This window comes from Protomyctophum bolini (genome assembly GCF_963924005.1).
Source record: "Protomyctophum bolini genome assembly, chromosome: 11".
In the NCBI taxonomy this organism is placed as follows: Eukaryota; Metazoa; Chordata; class Actinopteri; order Myctophiformes; family Myctophidae; genus Protomyctophum; species Protomyctophum bolini.
Window position 1 is genome coordinate 28,221,983 of NC_137872.1, and position 17,753 is coordinate 28,239,735.

General features: G+C 37.6%; 1 protein-coding gene across 1 annotated transcript; it reads right to left on the bottom strand.

The window, feature by feature from the left end:
* Nucleotides 1-13,335: 13,335 nt before the first annotated feature.
* Nucleotides 13,336-17,314, bottom strand: hsd17b1 (hydroxysteroid (17-beta) dehydrogenase 1). The gene is made up of 7 exons (XM_080775501.1): nt 16,853-17,314; nt 16,516-16,649; nt 16,064-16,225; nt 15,733-15,912; nt 15,282-15,375; nt 14,130-14,313; nt 13,336-13,694 (listed from the first exon to the last, which is right to left on the bottom strand). The coding sequence occupies exons 2-7, from the start codon at nt 16,610-16,612 to the stop codon at nt 13,530-13,532; spliced, it is 882 nt and encodes a 293-aa protein (XP_080631627.1). The 5' UTR covers nt 16,613-16,649; nt 16,853-17,314; the 3' UTR covers nt 13,336-13,529.
* Between the last annotated feature and the right edge of the window lie 439 nt (nt 17,315-17,753).

Below are 17,753 nucleotides of genomic sequence, written 5' to 3' on the forward strand. Positions count from 1 at the left end.
CATGGGCTATAACCCATCGATCGTTTTTGTCATTTCGTCATTTTTTTCAAATCCTCAAAAATGATGAAAAACGGCGCGCTATAGTATGCTGTACGATATGGGCTATAGCCCACAATCCAAAATGATGAGAAACGAGGCTAACTTTTTTTTTCAAAATATCAAAAAACATGGGCTATAACCCATCGTTTTTTTCATTTTTTCATTTTTTTCAAATCCTCAAAAATGATGAAATACGGCGTGCCATAGTATGCCGTACGATATGGGCTATAGCTCACGGTCCAAAATGATGAGAAACAAGGCTAACTTTTTTTTTCAAAATTTCAAAAAACATGGGCTATAACCCATCGTTTTTGTCATTTCGTCATTTTTTTAAAATCCTCAAAAATGATGAAAAACGGCGTGCTATAGTATGCCGTACAATATGGGCTATAGCCCACGGTCCAAAATGATGAGAAACGAGGCTAAGTTTTTTTTTCAAAATATCAAAAAACATGGGCTATAACCCATCGTTTTTGTCATTTCGTCATTTTTTTCAAATCCTCAAAAATGATGAAAAACGGCGTGCTATAGTATGCCGTACGATATGGGCTATAGCCCACGGTCCAAAATGATGAGAAACGAGGCTAACTTTTTTTTTCAAAATATCAAAAAACATGGGCTATAACCCATCGTTTTTTTCATTTTTTCCAAATCCTCAAAAATGATGAAAAACGGCGTGCCATAGTATGCCGTACGATATGGGCTATAGCCCATGTTCCAAAATGATGAGAAACGAGGATAACTTTTTTTTTCAAAATTTCAAGAAACATGGGCTATAACCCATCGTTTTTGTCATTTCGTCATTTTTTTCAAATCCTCAAAAATGATGAAAAACGGCGCGCTATAGTATGCCGTACGATATGGGCTATAGCCCACGGTCCAAAATGATGAGAAACGAGGCTAACTTTTTTTTTCAAAATATCAAAAAACATGGGCTATAACCCATCGTTTTTGTCATTTCGTCATTTTTTTCAAATCCTCAAAAATGATGAAAAACGGCGCGCTATAGTATGCCGTACGATATGGGCTATAGCCCACGGTCCAAAATGATGAGAAACGAGGCTAACTTTTTTTTTCAAAATATCAAAAAACATGGGCTATAACCCATCGTTTTTTTCATTTTTTCATTTTTTTCAAATCCTCAAAAATGATGAAATACGGCGTGCCATAGTATGCCGTACGATATGGGCTATAGCTCACGGTCCAAAATGATGAGAAACGAGGCTAACTTTTTTTTTCAAAATTTCAAAAAACATGGGCTATAACCCATCGTTTTTGTCATTTCGTCATTTTTTTCAAATCCTCAAAAATGATGAAAAACGGCGTGCTATAGTATGCCGTACAATATGGGCTATAGCCCACGGTCCAAAATGATGAGAAACGAGGCTAACTTTGTTTTTCAAAATATCAAAAAACATGGGCTATAACCCATCGTTTTTGTCATTTCGTCATTTTTTTCAAATCCTCAAAAATGATGAAAAACGGCGTGCTATAGTATGCCGTACGATATGGGCTATAGCCCACGGTCCAAAATGATGAGAAACGAGGCTAACTTTTTTTTTCAAAATATCAAAAAACATGGGCTATAACCCATCGTTTTTTTCATTTTTTCATTTTTTTCAAATCCTCAAAAATGATGAAATACGGCGTGCCATAGTATGCCGTACGATATGGGCTATAGCTCACGGTCCAAAATGATGAGAAACGAGGCTAACTTTTTTTTTCAAAATTTCAAAAAACATGGGCTATAACCCATCGTTTTTGTCATTTCGTCATTTTTTTCAAATCCTCAAAAATGATGAAAAACGGCGTGCTATAGTATGCCGTACAATATGGGCTATAGCCCACGGTCCAAAATGATGAGAAACGAGGCTAACTTTTTTTTTCAAAATATCAAAAAAATGGGCTATAACCTATCGTTTTTTTTCATTTTTTCATTTTTTTCAAATCCTCAAAAATGATGAAAAACGGCGTGCCATAGTATGCCGTACGATATGGGCTATAGCCCACGGTCCAAAATGATGAGAAACAAGGCTAACTTTTTTTTTTCAAAATATCAAAAAACATGGGCTATAACCCATCGTTTTTTTCATTTTTTCCAAATCCTCAAAAATGATGAAATACGGCGTGCCATAGTATGCCGTACGATATGGGCTATAGCCCATGGTCCAAAATGATGAGAAACGAGGATAACTTTTTTTTTCTAAATTTCAAGAAACATGGGCTATAACCCATCGTTTTTGTCATTTCGTCATTTTTTTCAAATCCTCAAAAATGATGAAAAACGGCGCGCTATAGTATGCCGTACGATATGGGCTATAGCCCACGGTCCAAAATGATGAGAAACGAGGCTAACTTTTTTTTTCAAAATATCAAAAAACATGGGCTATAACCCATCGTTTTTTTCATTTTTTCATTTTTTTCAAATCCTCAAAAATGATGAAATACGGCGTGCCATAGTATGCCGTACGATATGGGCTATAGCTCATGGTCCAAAATGATGAGAAACGAGGCTAACTTTTTTTTTCAAAATATCAAAAAACATGGGCTATAACCCATCGTTTTTTTCATTTTTTCCAAATCCTCAAAAATGATGAAATACGGCGTGCCATAGTATGCCGTACGATATGGGCTATAGCCCATGGTCCAAAATGATGAGAAACGAGGATAACTTTTTTTTTCAAAATTTCAAGAAACATGGGCTATAACCCATCGTTTTTGTCATTTCGTCATTTTTTTAAAATCCTCAAAAATGAAGAAAAACGGCGCGCTATAGTATGCCGTACGATATGGGCTATAGCCCACGGTCCAAAATGATGAGAAACGAGGATAACTTTTTTTTTCAAAATATCAAAAAACATGGGCTATAACCCATCGTTTTTGTCATTTCGTCATTTTTTTCAAATCCTCAAAAATGATGAAAAACGGCGCGCTATAGTATGCCGTACGATATGGGCTATAGCCCACGGTCCAAAATGATGAGAAACGAGGCTAACTTTTTTTTTCAAAATATCAAAAAACATGGGCTATAACCCATCGTTTTTTTCATTTTTTCATTTTTTTCAAATCCTCAAAAATGATGAAATACGGCGTGCCATAGTATGCCGTACGATATGGGCTATAGCTCACGGTCCAAAATGATGAGAAACGAGGCTAACTTTTTTTTTCAAAATTTCAAAAAACATGGGCTATAACCCATCGTTTTTTTCATTTTTTCAAAATCCTCAAAAATGATGAAATACGGCGTGCCATAGTATGCCGTACGATATGGGCTATAGCCCATGGTCCAAAATGATGAGAAACGAGGATAACTTTTTTTTTCAAAATTTCAAGAAACATGGGCTATAACCCATCGTTTTTGTCATTTCGTCATTTTTTTCAAATCCTCAAAAATGATGAAAAACGGCGCGCTATAGTATGCCGTACGATATGGGCTATAGCCCACGGTCCAAAATGATGAGAAACGAGGCTAACTTTTTTTTTCAAAATATCAAAAAACATGGGCTATAACCCATCGTTTTTTTCATTTTTTCATTTTTTTCAAATCCTCAAAAATGATGAAATACGGCGTGCCATAGTATCCCGTACGATATGGGCTATAGCTCACGGTCCAAAATGATGAGAAACGAGGCTAACTTTTTTTTTCAAAATTTCAAAAAACATGGGCTATAACCCATCGTTTTTGTCATTTCGTCATTTTTTTCAAATCCTCAAAAATGATGAAAAACGGCGTGCTATAGTATGCCGTACAATATGGGCTATAGCCCACGGTCCAAAATGATGAGAAACGAGGCTAACTTTTTTTTTCAAAATATCAAAAAACATGGGCTATAACCCATCGTTTTTGTCATTTCGTCATTTTTTTCAAATCCTCAAAAATGATGAAAAACGGCGTGCTATAGTATGCCGTACGATATGGGCTATAGCCCACGGTCCAAAATGATGAGAAACGAGGCTAACTTTTTTTTTCAAAATATCAAAAAACATGGGCTATAACCCATCGTTTTTTTCATTTTTTCATTTTTTTCAAATCCTCAAAAATGATGAAAAACGGCGTGCCATAGTATGCCGTACGATATGGGCTATAGCCCACGGTCCAAAATGATGAGAAACAAGGCTAACTTTTTTTTTCAAAATATCAAAATACATGGGCTATAACCCATCGTTTTTTTCATTTTTTCCAAATCCTCAAAAATGATGAAATACGGCGTGCCATAGTATGCCGTACGATATGGGCTATAGCCCATGGTCCAAAATGATGAGAAACGAGGATAACTTTTTTTTTCAAAATTTCAAGAAACATGGGCTATAACCCATCGATCGTTTTTGTCATTTCGTCATTTTTTTCAAATCCTCAAAAATGATGAAAAACGGCACGCTATAGTATGCTGTACGATATGGGCTATAGCCCACAATCCAAAATGATGAGAAACGAGGCTAACTTCTTTTTTCAAAATATCAAAAAACATGGGCTATAACCCATCGTTTTTTTCATTTTTTCATTTTTTTCAAATCCTCAAAAATGATGAAATACGGCGTGCCATAGTATGCCGTACGATATGGGCTATAGCTCACGGTCCAAAATGATGAGAAACAAGGCTAACTTTTTTTTTCAAAATTTCAAAAAACATGGGCTATAACCCATCGTTTTTGTCATTTCGTCATTTTTTTAAAATCCCCCAAAATGATGAAAAACGGCGTGCTATAGTATGCCGTACAATATGGGCTATAGCCCACGGTCCAAAATGATGAGAAACGAGGCTAAGTTTTTTTTTCAAAATATCAAAAAACATGGGCTATAACCCATCGTTTTTGTCATTTCGTCATTTTTTTCAAATCCTCAAAAATGATGAAAAACGGCGTGCTATAGTATGCCGTACGATATGGGCTATAGCCCACGGTCCAAAATGATGAGAAACGAGGCTAACTTTTTTTTTCAAAATATCAAAAAACATGGGCTATAACCCATCGTTTTTTTCATTTTTTCCAAATCCTCAAAAATGATGAAAAACGGCGTGCCATAGTATGCCGTACGATATGGGCTATAGCCCATGTTCCAAAATGATGAGAAACGAGGATAACTTTTTTTTTCAAAATTTCAAGAAACATGGGCTATAACCCATCGTTTTTGTCATTTCGTCATTTTTTTCAAATCCTCAAAAATGATGAAAAACGGCGCGCTATAGTATGCCGTACGATATGGGCTATAGCCCACGGTCCAAAATGATGAGAAACGAGGCTAACTGTTTTTTTCAAAATATCAAAAAACATGGGCTATAACCCATCGTTTTTGTCATTTCGTCATTTTTTTCAAATCCTCAAAAATGATGAAAAACGGCGCGCTATAGTATGCCGTACGATATGGGCTATAGCCCACGGTCCAAAATGATGAGAAACGAGGCTAACTTTTTTTTTCAAAATATCAAAAAACATGGGCTATAACCCATCGTTTTTTTCATTTTTTCATTTTTTTCAAATCCTCAAAAATGATGAAATACGGCGTGCCATAGTATGCCGTACGATATGGGCTATAGCTCACGGTCCAAAATGATGAGAAACGAGGCTAACTTTTTTTTTCAAAATTTCAAAAAACATGGGCTATAACCCATCGTTTTTGTCATTTCGTCATTTTTTTCAAATCCTCAAAAATGATGAAAAACGGCGTGCTATAGTATGCCGTACAATATGGGCTATAGCCCACGGTCCAAAATGATGAGAAACGAGGCTAACTTTGTTTTTCAAAATATCAAAAAACATGGGCTATAACCCATCGTTTTTGTCATTTCGTCATTTTTTTCAAATCCTCAAAAATGATGAAAAACGGCGTGCTATAGTATGCCGTACGATATGGGCTATAGCCCACGGTCCAAAATGATGAGAAACGAGGCTAACTTTTTTTTTCAAAATATCAAAAAACATGGGCTATAACCCATCGTTTTTTTCATTTTTTCATTTTTTTCAAATCCTCAAAAATGAAGAAATACGGCGTGCCATAGTATGCCGTACGATATGGGCTATAGCTCACGGTCCAAAATGATGAGAAACGAGGCTAACTTTTTTTTCCAAAATTTCAAAAAACATGGGCTATAACCCATCGTTTTTGTCATTTCGTCATTTTTTTCAAATCCTCAAAAATGATGAAAAACGGCGTGCTATAGTATGCCGTACAATATGGGCTATAGCCCACGGTCCAAAATGATGAGAAACGAGGCTAACTTCTTTTTTTCAAAATATCAAAAAAAATGGGCTATAACCTATCGTTTTTTTTCATTTTTTCATTTTTTTCAAATCCTCAAAAATGATGAAAAACGGCGTGCCATAGTATGCCGTACGATATGGGCTATAGCCCACGGTCCAAAATGATGAGAAACAAGGCTAACTTTTTTTTTTCAAAATATCAAAAAACATGGGCTATAACCCATCGTTTTTTTCATTTTTTCCAAATCCTCAAAAATGATGAAATACGGCGTGCCATAGTATGCCGTACGATATGGGCTATAGCCCATGGTCCAAAATGATGAGAAACGAGGATAACTTTTTTTTTCAAAATTTCAAGAAACATGGGCTATAACCCATCGTTTTTGTCATTTCGTCATTTTTTTCAAATCCTCAAAAATGATGAAAAACGGCGCGCTATAGTATGCCGTACGATATGGGCTATAGCCCACGGTCCAAAATGATGAGAAACGAGGCTAACTTTTTTTTTCAAAATATCAAAAAACATGGGCTATAACCCATCGTTTTTTTCATTTTTTCATTTTTTTCAAATCCTCAAAAATGATGAAATACGGCGTGCCATAGTATGCCGTACGATATGGGCTATAGCTCACGGTCCAAAATGATGAGAAACGAGGCTAACTGTTTTTTTTCAAAATATCAAAAAACATGGGCTATAACCCATCGTTTTTTTCATTTTTTCCAAATCCTCAAAAATGATGAAATACGGCGTGCCATAGTATGCCGTACGATATGGGCTATAGCCCATGGTCCAAAATGATGAGAAACGAGGATAACTTTTTTTTTCAAAATTTCAAGAAACATGGGCTATAACCCATCGTTTTTGTCATTTCGTCATTTTTTTCAAATCCTCAAAAATGAAGAAAAACGGCGCGCTATAGTATGCCGTACGATATGGGCTATAGCCCACGGTCCAAAATGATGAGAAACGAGGCTAACTTTTTTTTTCAAAATATCAAAAAACATGGGCTATAACCCATCGTTTTTGTCATTTCGTCATTTTTTTCAAATCCTCAAAAATGATGAAAAACGGCGTGCTATAGTATGCCGTACGATATGGGCTATAGCCCACGGTCCAAAATGATGAGAAACGAGGCTAACTTTTTTTTTCAAAATATCAAAAAACATGGGCTATAACCCATCGTTTTTTTCATTTTTTCATTTTTTTCAAATCCTCAAAAATGATGAAATACGGCGTGCCATAGTATGCCGTACGATATGGGCTATAGCTCACGGTCCAAAATGATGAGAAACGAGGCTAACTTTTTTTTTCAAAATTTCAAAAAACCTGGGCTATAACCCATCGTTTTTTTCATTTTTTCAAAATCCTCAAAAATGATGAAATACGGCGTGCCATAGTATGCCGTACGATATGGGCTATAGCCCATGGTCCAAAATGATGAGAAACGAGGATAACTTTTTTTTTCAAAATTTCAAGAAACATGGGCTATAACCCATCGTTTTTGTCATTTCGTCATTTTTTTCAAATCCTCAAAAATGATGAAAAACGGCGCGCTATAGTATGCCGTACGATATGGGCTATAGCCCACGGTCCAAAATGATGAGAAACGAGGCTAACTTTTTTTTTCAAAATATCAAAAAACATGGGCTATAACCCATCGTTTTTTTCATTTTTTCATTTTTTTCAAATCCTCAAAAATGATGAAATACGGCGTGCCATAGTATGCCGTACGATATGGGCTATAGCTCACGGTCCAAAATGATGAGAAACGAGGCTAACTTTTTTTTTCAAAATTTCAAAAAACATGGGCTATAACCCATCGTTTTTGTCATTTCGTCATTTTTTTCAAATCCTCAAAAATGATGAAAAACGGCGTGCTATAGTATGCCGTACAATATGGGCTATAGCCCACGGTCCAAAATGATGAGAAACGAGGCTAACTTTTTTTTTCAAAATATCAAAAAACATGGGCTATAACCCATCGTTTTTGTCATTTCGTCATTTTTTTCAAATCCTCAAAAATGATGAAAAACGGCGTGCTATAGTATGCCGTACGATATGGGCTATAGCCCACGGTCCAAAATGATGAGAAACGAGGCTAACTTTTTTTTTCAAAATATCAAAAAACATGGGCTATAACCCATCGTTTTTTTCATTTTTTCATTTTTTTCAAATCCTCAAAAATGATGAAAAACGGCGTGCCATAGTATGCCGTACGATATGGGCTATAGCCCACGGTCCAAAATGATGAGAAACAAGGCTAACTTTTTTTTTCAAAATATCAAAAAACATGGGCTATAACCCACCTTTTTTTTCATTTTTTCATTTTTTTCAAATCCTCAAAAATGATGAAATACGGCGTGCCATAGTATGCCGTACGATATGGGCTATAGCCCATGGTCCAAAATGATGAGAAACGAGGATAACTTTTTTTTTCAAAATTTCAAGAAACATGGGCTATAACCCATCGTTTTTGTCATTTCGTCATTTTTTTCAAATCCTCAAAAATGATGAAAAACGGCGCGCTATAGTATGCCGTACGATATGGGCTATAGCCCACGGTCCAAAATGATGAGAAACGAGGCTAACTTTTTTTTTCAAAATATCAAAAAACATGGGCTATAACCCATCGTTTTTGTCATTTCGTCATTTTTTTCAAATCCTCAAAAATGATGAAAAACGGCGCGCTATAGTATGCCGTACGATATGGGCTATAGCCCACGGTCCAAAATGATGAGAAACGAGGCTAACTTTTTTTTTCAAAATATCAAAAAACATGGGCTATAACCCATCGTTTTTGTCATTTCGTCATTTTTTCAAATCCTCAAAAATGATGAAAAACGGCGCGCTATAGTATGCCGTACGATATGGGCTATAGCCCATGGTCCAAAATGATGAGAAACGATCTGCTATTTTTCAATAGCTAAAGCATAACACGATGCTAACACCAAAAGTGGTTCCCGGTCAGAATGGGTTAAATTAGTACCCTATAGCCCTTATATCCTTTAACCCCTTTGCTCCTCCACTATAGGTGTATCTGGTACCACAGGAGGTGCATCTCAGGAACCTTTGCTTCCGTGCGCGCGGCGTGGCGTGCGCGTCCGTAAAGCACACATTTCCCTGCCGCGTATACCAAGTGGCCGTGTGTGCGTCCTCACAAACAGTGAAAATGTAGGCCTATATCAGTGATACTCAACCTCAGGCCCACGGGCCACATCAGGCCCGCGGGACCATTATGACTGGCCCACCAATGAAAATCTAAAAAAAAAAGAAGAAAAAGAAATCTGGAAAATGAAATAAAAATAAATAAATCTGAATGAAGTTATCTTTAATTACATTATTATAAGTAATATACTATTAGAGTTGTACTATTACTCGAACGAAAATAAAAGCTTGGGGGGGGGGGAGATGCAATGCAAATGAAAGACATAATTGGAAATGGAAATTGCGGAAATGGAAATTCCGCAATTTCCATTTCCGCAATTTCCATTTCCGCAATTTCCGTAATGTGACCTGTGGCCCACAGGTAAATCTATTTGAGTATCCCTGGCCTATATGGTTGGGTTTTTTTTACCAGTACCAAAAGTAAAGGCCTACTCTGAATGTCCCATCAAGCTCAAAATTATCTGCTATTTTCAAATCTTTTGAAAATTGCAGGTGTACAAGCTCAATGCATCGTGATTCGTGACACATTGTGAGCTATAGTAGATCGGCTGTTTTCTAATGGCCAAAATATAGGGCTGAAGTGGTTAATGTATGTTTTGTGATATTATAATAATCAGTAGAGTAACTCTAAAGCAAGCTGCAAATACTTGTAGTGGAGTAACAATATTTGGCTCTGAGATGTAGTGGAGTAGAAGTAAAAAAAACTGCAAATTGGAAAGAAACAAATGCCTACAAAATTACCTACTGTAAATGCAGTACATGAGGTATGTACTTTACACCACTGTACGTGTCTAGGCTATTCTTCCCAAGCTATGCTAATGTAACAGTATTATATAATTACACAAAATAGGACACAAATAAGTGCTTTTACCTGACTTAATTCTCCATAGTTCACGTGTATAGGAATACAGTACATAGTGCATTAAAGGTCACAGCTCCTTTAAGTCTCCTCCTTTTGCCCCCTGTATAAATGTCCTGCGACACCCCCACCTCTTCCTTCTTGTACTTCCGTCTTGGAACGAGGTGGGTGTCTTTGTTGACTTCTCCGTATAATATAATAAGAATTGTCATGTTATTGTTATATTGATTTATACAGTGTTTGTTTCACTCTGTTTAGAGAGCCATTGCACTAGAGAACTAACGTGGAGACGTGTCTGTTGTATTCTTTGTCAGGTATGTTACGTTATATTATTTGTTTTGTTGTGTTACTGTCGCTCGTATGCTTCTTGTACTTCCGTCTTGGAACGAGAGAGCCATTGCACTAGAGAACTAACGTGGAGACGTGTCTGTTGTATTCTTTGTCAGAATAAATCTGGTTTCCAAAGAGTTCTGGGTCCGTCTGTCCATGATTCAACACAACGCAGAGAGAGACAGATTACACCGGTTACACTAACAGAGATCAAGTCACATTGCATTACTTTGTTCCAACCTGAAACAGATTTTTTATTATCAGCAAGGAGCACAGCCTGAAAAACACAACATATACAGTAAACATATAACATGGCCTATAGGCTATGTCAAGTAGGTTTTAGAACGCCGATCTACATCCCCCTCAGTGCACTCGAAAACCAGAGAAATACGCACGTCATCGGCGGCTTTCTAATTGAAGCAAAAACAAGAAGAATTGCTCCTCCATTTCCAATTTGATTAGTGTAATTAGAAAAACGTAGCCAGGGGTTAGGAAGAAAGATAAGCAATATAAATGTTTAAATGTGATGAAGGGTTCACATTACAGAAGGTAATTATGTCCCTGCCGCTTCGCGCAGAAACAGGTAATCAATAATTAAGGCTTTCCGGGTCATGTGTCACACAGACTATAATTCAAAATGGTTATTAATTCCGTAATTCAGGAGTAGAAGTCAAGAGAGATAGACGCATATTCAGTAGCTGTTCCCTTCTCTCATATCGAGGTCGATCTGATTTTGAGTATATAATTGGCTATACAATCTGCTCCGTAATATGCACCACACATACTTACAAAGACACCTAGTGGTTCTCAAAGTGTGTCCCAGGGGGTTTCATGTGGACCCTTTCAGGTCTGTAACTCTGAGAGCTATAATTAACCCTGCGCGCAAATTCAAACCCGCAGGACCTTCAGCTTGCCAGGCAACCTCTGTACCCATTCAGCTGCATCTTCTTATCGACACAATGATTCTCAAACATCGTCATGTCAAGGACACCCAAAGTGATAGGTATTTGGCAACAGACTCCATCTATGATTCAGATAGAAGTGCCTCGTCTGGATTCAAACCCACAACCTGAGGATCATAGCCTATTTGTCTTAATAGAGGGAGCCACCATGCTCTCTGTAACCGAGAAGAAACACTGACAGAAATCTGAGAGTATGTGGTAGCTCACATGTTGTTCTAAACTCTTCAATGTCTCATCCTAAACACACAACAGCAACCTTTTTGTCATTTGAAGTATTTACGTTTTAGACCAGTTTTAGTTGACTATAGACCTACATATCATCAGTGTTGGCAAGTAACTTAAGTAATATACTACTTTCAGTAATATTATTACTTTTTTCCAGTAATATGTAACTTAACTAGTTACTTTCACATTTTGAGTAATAATATTACATTAACTTTTTTCCAAAAGTAATATTATTACTATTTTCATGAGCCTTGGTGGAACTGTGGGTTTGAGTGTTTATTTATAATGGAAGACTGGATAGGGGTCAAGTTGCTTTGCAGACTGCTGATCCGCTCTAGATCTAGACTCTAGAGCAGATACGGAAACGATGTGTATCGGATGCAGAAGGGCGGGCCTTAAACCGTCCGGAACACGGAACAACAACCTAAACTAGTGTGTGTAACTCGTTAGACTGCACTGTTAGAGAGAAGAGATGTAAACAAACTAAGCATGGAGGAGGTGGAGGAGACAGAGACCCCGGCACACCAAAGCGTTATAACATTCAATACCATATACTAATTTCAAGGACCTCCAGTTTGACATGCATTAGGCAGCGGCTATGGCCCCCCATTTAATGAAAATGTTTTTCATAATTTTTGACCATCCCACTGAGCAATAGCCGGCTATTAGACGTGCGTCTCATCATTTTGGACCGTGGGCTATAGCCCATATCGTACGGCATACTATAGCGCGCCGTTTTTCATCATTTTTGAGGATTTGAAAAAAATGACGAAATGACAAAAACGATGGGTTATAGCCCATGTTTTTTGAAATTTGGGAAAAAAAAGTTATCCTCGTTTCTCATCATTTTGGACCATGGGCTATAGCCCATATCGTACGGCATACTATAGCGCGACGTTTTTCATCATTTTTGAGGATTTGAAAAAAATGACGAAATGACAAAAACGATGGGTTATAGCCCATGTTTTTTGAAATTTGGAAAAAAAAAGTTATCCTCGTTTCTCATCATTTTGGACCATGGGCTATAGCCCATATCGTACGGCATACTATAGCGCACCGTTTTTCATCATTTTTGAGGATTTGAAAAAAATGACGAAATGACAAAAACGATGGGTTATAGCCCATGTTTTTTGAAAATTTGAAAAAAAAAGTTAGCCTCGTTTCTCATCATTTGGACCGTGGGCTATAGCCCATATCGTATGGCATACTATGGCACGCCGTTTTTCATCATTTTTGAGGATTTGAAAAAAATAAAAAAACGATGGGTTATAGCCCATGTTTTTTGAAATTTTGGGAAAAAAAAAAGTTAGCCTCGTTTCTCATCATTTTGGACCGTGGACTATAGCCCATATCGTACGGCATACTATGGCACGCCGTTTTTCATCATTTTTGAGGATTTGAAAAAAATGAAAAAAATGAAAAAAACGATGGGTTATAGCCCATGTTTTTTGAAATTTTGATAAAAAAAAGTTAGCCTCATTTCTCATCATTTTGGACCGTGGGCTATAGCCCATATCGTACGGCATACTATGGCACGCCGTTTTTCATCATTTTTGAGGATTTGAAAAAAATGACAAAAACGATGGGTTATAGCCCATGTTTTCAAATAATCTAAAAGGTTCATAGCAACAACACCCTGATGATTTGATGTATTAGTCACAAAACAAATCTTACAGAATTGTATCTAGAATACGGTAACAGATCATATGCCCCAGAGGGAAAACAGAGTGCGAGAGATTGTACGTGACATTTATTGTTTCTCCGCGCTGTAGGCTGAAAAGGCTAGTTTGCTCATTGCATTGATGTACCGTGCGCCATCTGGTGCTGTAATCTTCAGGTTGGTGACATGCAGCAAACCACTGTTGGTGTAGTATCTGAATGCAGGGTTGGAAGACTGGATGGCCTCCAGAAATACCTTACATACAAAAACATAGGAAACAAAATAATGCACAAAATTATAATACATAATGTGGCAGATTCGATATACAGTACAGTGGTTATCACATTTTTCATTAAGTAAAAAAGTAGGCTAGACGCATTATAGAGCTTGTAGATTGGGTATTTTTAAATGGCCTAAATATAGGGCTGAAGTTAGGTTGAAGTGGTTAACACAAAGTTTTCAAAAGAGTAAAAGTACAATATTTGCAAGTACTGGAAATTGGAAATACTTGAGTAAAGTACAAATACCTCAAAATTCTACTTAAGGACAGTACTTAAGTAAATGTACTTAGTTACTTATTTCCACCACTGATAGAACTCATCTCAATGATTTCAAAAGTCTGTCTGCTGCACACGCTGCGTTCTGAAACACGGTGGCACAGTGCTCCAGGTATCTCTCATAGAGGCCTACCTTTACGATGTCCTCCGTGTCCTGCGCTGCGTTCTGAAACACGGTGGCACAGTGCTCCAGGTATCTCTCATAGAGGCGGAGGGTTTGGGCGTCCACCTGCTGGAGAGACGTCTCGCCTGGCTCCACCTTCTGCAGGTTGTTCATGAAGTCTGTGTTGACCGGGCCGCACTCGATCAGGCTCATGCTGCATGCGCAGTGGTGGGAAAAGTACTCAAATGTTTTACTCGAGTAAAAGTATAAATATTGCAATGTAGCTGTACTCCGAGTAGAAGTCCCATATTCAAAATGTACTCAAGTACAAGTACAAAGTATCGGCATCAAAATTTACTAAAAGTACTGAAAGTAAAAGTACTCATATTGCAGAATGTCCAATTTCACTAGTTCAAAATGTGTACAAAATCTTTTGAAAATAGCCGATCTACAAGCTCACAATGCATTGCAATTTTCAAATGGCTGAAATGTATATGGGGCTGAAGTGGATAATGTATGTTTTGTAATATTAATAAAAAATCTACAAAGTAACTATGGTAACTAAAGTGTTGAAATAAATGTAGTGGAGTGGAAGTAGAAATTTTGGACCTGAAATGTAGCGGAGTAGAAGTAAAAGTATATCGAAATTGAAAATACTCTGCGTGGTTGGGAACATAGTCAATACACTGCTTTAGTTTCAGTCACATTAACAGAGATGCAATAGGGCATAGCAGTGGGAGTGGTGTTCTGGGTCCACTGAAAAGTCGGCCATTCATTTTTCCCCATGGAGATTTAGAAAAATATTTATATCAATTATTTTAAGCCTAGAATCCAGCCATCCAGGATCCTGATGAATCATGAATCACCATAAAACCTTTGATTATTTCTGTGGAAAATGCTAAACAAAGGGTTAAATTAAATGTATTATATTATTTAATTAAATATTATCCCCCCCCCCCCCTCCCACAGAATCAAAGGTTTTATGATCATGATTCACCAGGATGGATGGCTTGATTTTAGGCTTAAAATAATTGATATAAATATATTTTTTAAATCTTTAGGCTAGGGGGGAAATGAATGGTCGATTTTTCAGTGGAACCATAAAAACACACCCACTGCTATGCCTATGCCTTGGCCTATACAGTAGCAATTCATTATTACACATCTGATGTCTGGACTCACTGGATGTTGAAATGCTGTAGCAGGATAGCGAGACTCTCACAAGCTCCCTCTATTGCAAATTTACTGGCACAGTACACCTCATTAAAGGGGAGACCTGCAACCCAATGTAAATTCACCATTATTAATGTTAGTAAATATAGCTGCAAGCAGCTATAAGACAGGGCCAAGCCCAAAAAGAAAACATGGCTGACATGACGTAGGTAGAATGGAGATGATGTCAGATATTTTGGTTACGCTGATTGGCTGAAGGGGTTGTTTGTCAGCGCTATAGTCCTTGTACGATGCCAAAAAACTATTTTAGAGACGAATCTGGGACCATTCTCAAACCTGGTCGGCGGTCGGGGACCATTCTCAAACCGACAAACCGGCACTAAATAGGAGTATGAATCGTCCCTTAATCAGAATTATTTGTATTACAATCGCAAATTCAAATGTTACGATTGTGACTAACCGTGAAGTCCGCCCATGCTGCCTGTGACCAGAATGTGGCCCTGGCCGCGGGCCTTCATTCCTGACAAGAAGGCCTGGATGGTCTGAATGGTTCCCAGAAGGTTGACCTCCAGAATCTGCCTCATTGTGTTCAAAGACTGGATCTCTAGTGGCCCCACCAACCCCACACCAGCATTGCACACTGTAAACGCACGCACGCACGCACGCACGCACACACACACACACACACACACATTACTAGATACATTAATACACAGACACAGTTTAGAACACAGAGAGATGGAATATATAAAGAGGTTTTTATATGTGGTGTCAGTGCCATCAGTGAATACCCAGGATGTCCACTTTCTTCTCCACAATCTTCTCCCTGGCATCCAGAATGGACTCTTGGTTGGTCACATCCATTTGAAGAATGTCCAAGGTGTCCCTGTGCAAGTCTTTCACACACTCCAAAAGACGCTCCTTCTTGGCTAGGTTCCTCATTGTGGCGTAGACTATACAGATAGTAGTGTTTAGCAACATGACTTAAGAAGGCGTTAAATGTGTTCTACTGGAATTTAGCAAAACATTGACATAAAGTAGTAACATTTTATTTAAATTCAAATCACACTTATCTAAGAAAATGAAAATGTAATTTTTGTTTCATAAAACAAAGAATCAAGAAGATTATATTCAACACTAACTTACACAAGCAAAATATAAAGTAGGCCTACAAGCATTCAGCAGCATTGTGTTAGCTAAGCTTACATCTAATGCCATGCGATGCTGTGATAACGCTGCTTACCTTTGAATGCTTTGTCTGGGTCAGAAGCTAGCCTGACAGCCAGACTGAGGCCTATCCCTGAGGAACAACCTGTGATCAGCACCACCTTCTGGTCCATGATGGGGCCCGGCTCACCTGCCTATTGATTCTATATGCTGCGGAGAAAGAGCACTGAAAAGGAGACGACCTGCAGACTGCTCTGATACAGTATGTGAAAGGATAAAACGCTGAAATGGGAGGGAAGCTCTCAGTCTCGTGTTTTCATTCTTCTCACTATCACAAGGCCACGTGAATCTAAACATTCCACTTTCCCAGCCAGTTATTTGTCCCCCAGTGTGTATCATGGACAACACCTCACCTTCCACTGATTATTGGGCTGTTTAAGTCGTCGAAACAGCTTAGCTCAAAACCACTTTGGCTGAAAGTTGATTATCTTCCTCGGTGAGCTGAAATGTAGCTGAATCTATAATTACCCACCCGATGTCCGCAATGTTAATTTTAAGAATCAATTAACAATTCTTCTACAATTCTTAAAGCATACTTTTAAATATAAGTAGGATACACATGTTTCGATCCCATGGATCTTTCTCTACATTCTAGTTGAGCAAATATCTAGTTACTGCACTCCCCTATATACAGCTCATTTGTGGTGCCGTTATTATAGCAGTGAAAAAATGTCAGGTGGCAAACTGTGTCATATAATGATGCTTTTTTATTTAATTTTTTCAATACAGTTTGCTTGTATTGAAGATTGAGTAGAAATACTGCCTCACCTACTGTGCAGTTGACAACATTATCTAAAATGCTGAAGACCCCCCCATCATGAACCTAAAAGGAAGGGATAGAGGATAGACAGAAAAAAGGAATGAATGGAATCATTCACTCCTTTTTGATTCAGAATCAGAATCAACATCACTAGGCCTGTCACAGTTATTACATAATTGCCAAAATTGCCATTATCTTTTCCAAGTTAAAACAATGTCATACATTTTCTAATATTGAAAGGATGCGGAAATAGATAGATCAGCTATCAGCTAATAGCTGTAGATCAGCCATTTCCGCAATATTTTAAAATTATTCGAAAGTAAAAAATGATTTAATCTGACGTGTGAATTCACATTATTGATGATTGAGTAAAATTCATGTGACATAATGTACAGTACATCAGTGCCATACACATATTAATACACTTTTATTTTGAGACCTGGGGAAATGGCATATGAGATATACTGTATTATGGACATTTTGTAGGTTATGGA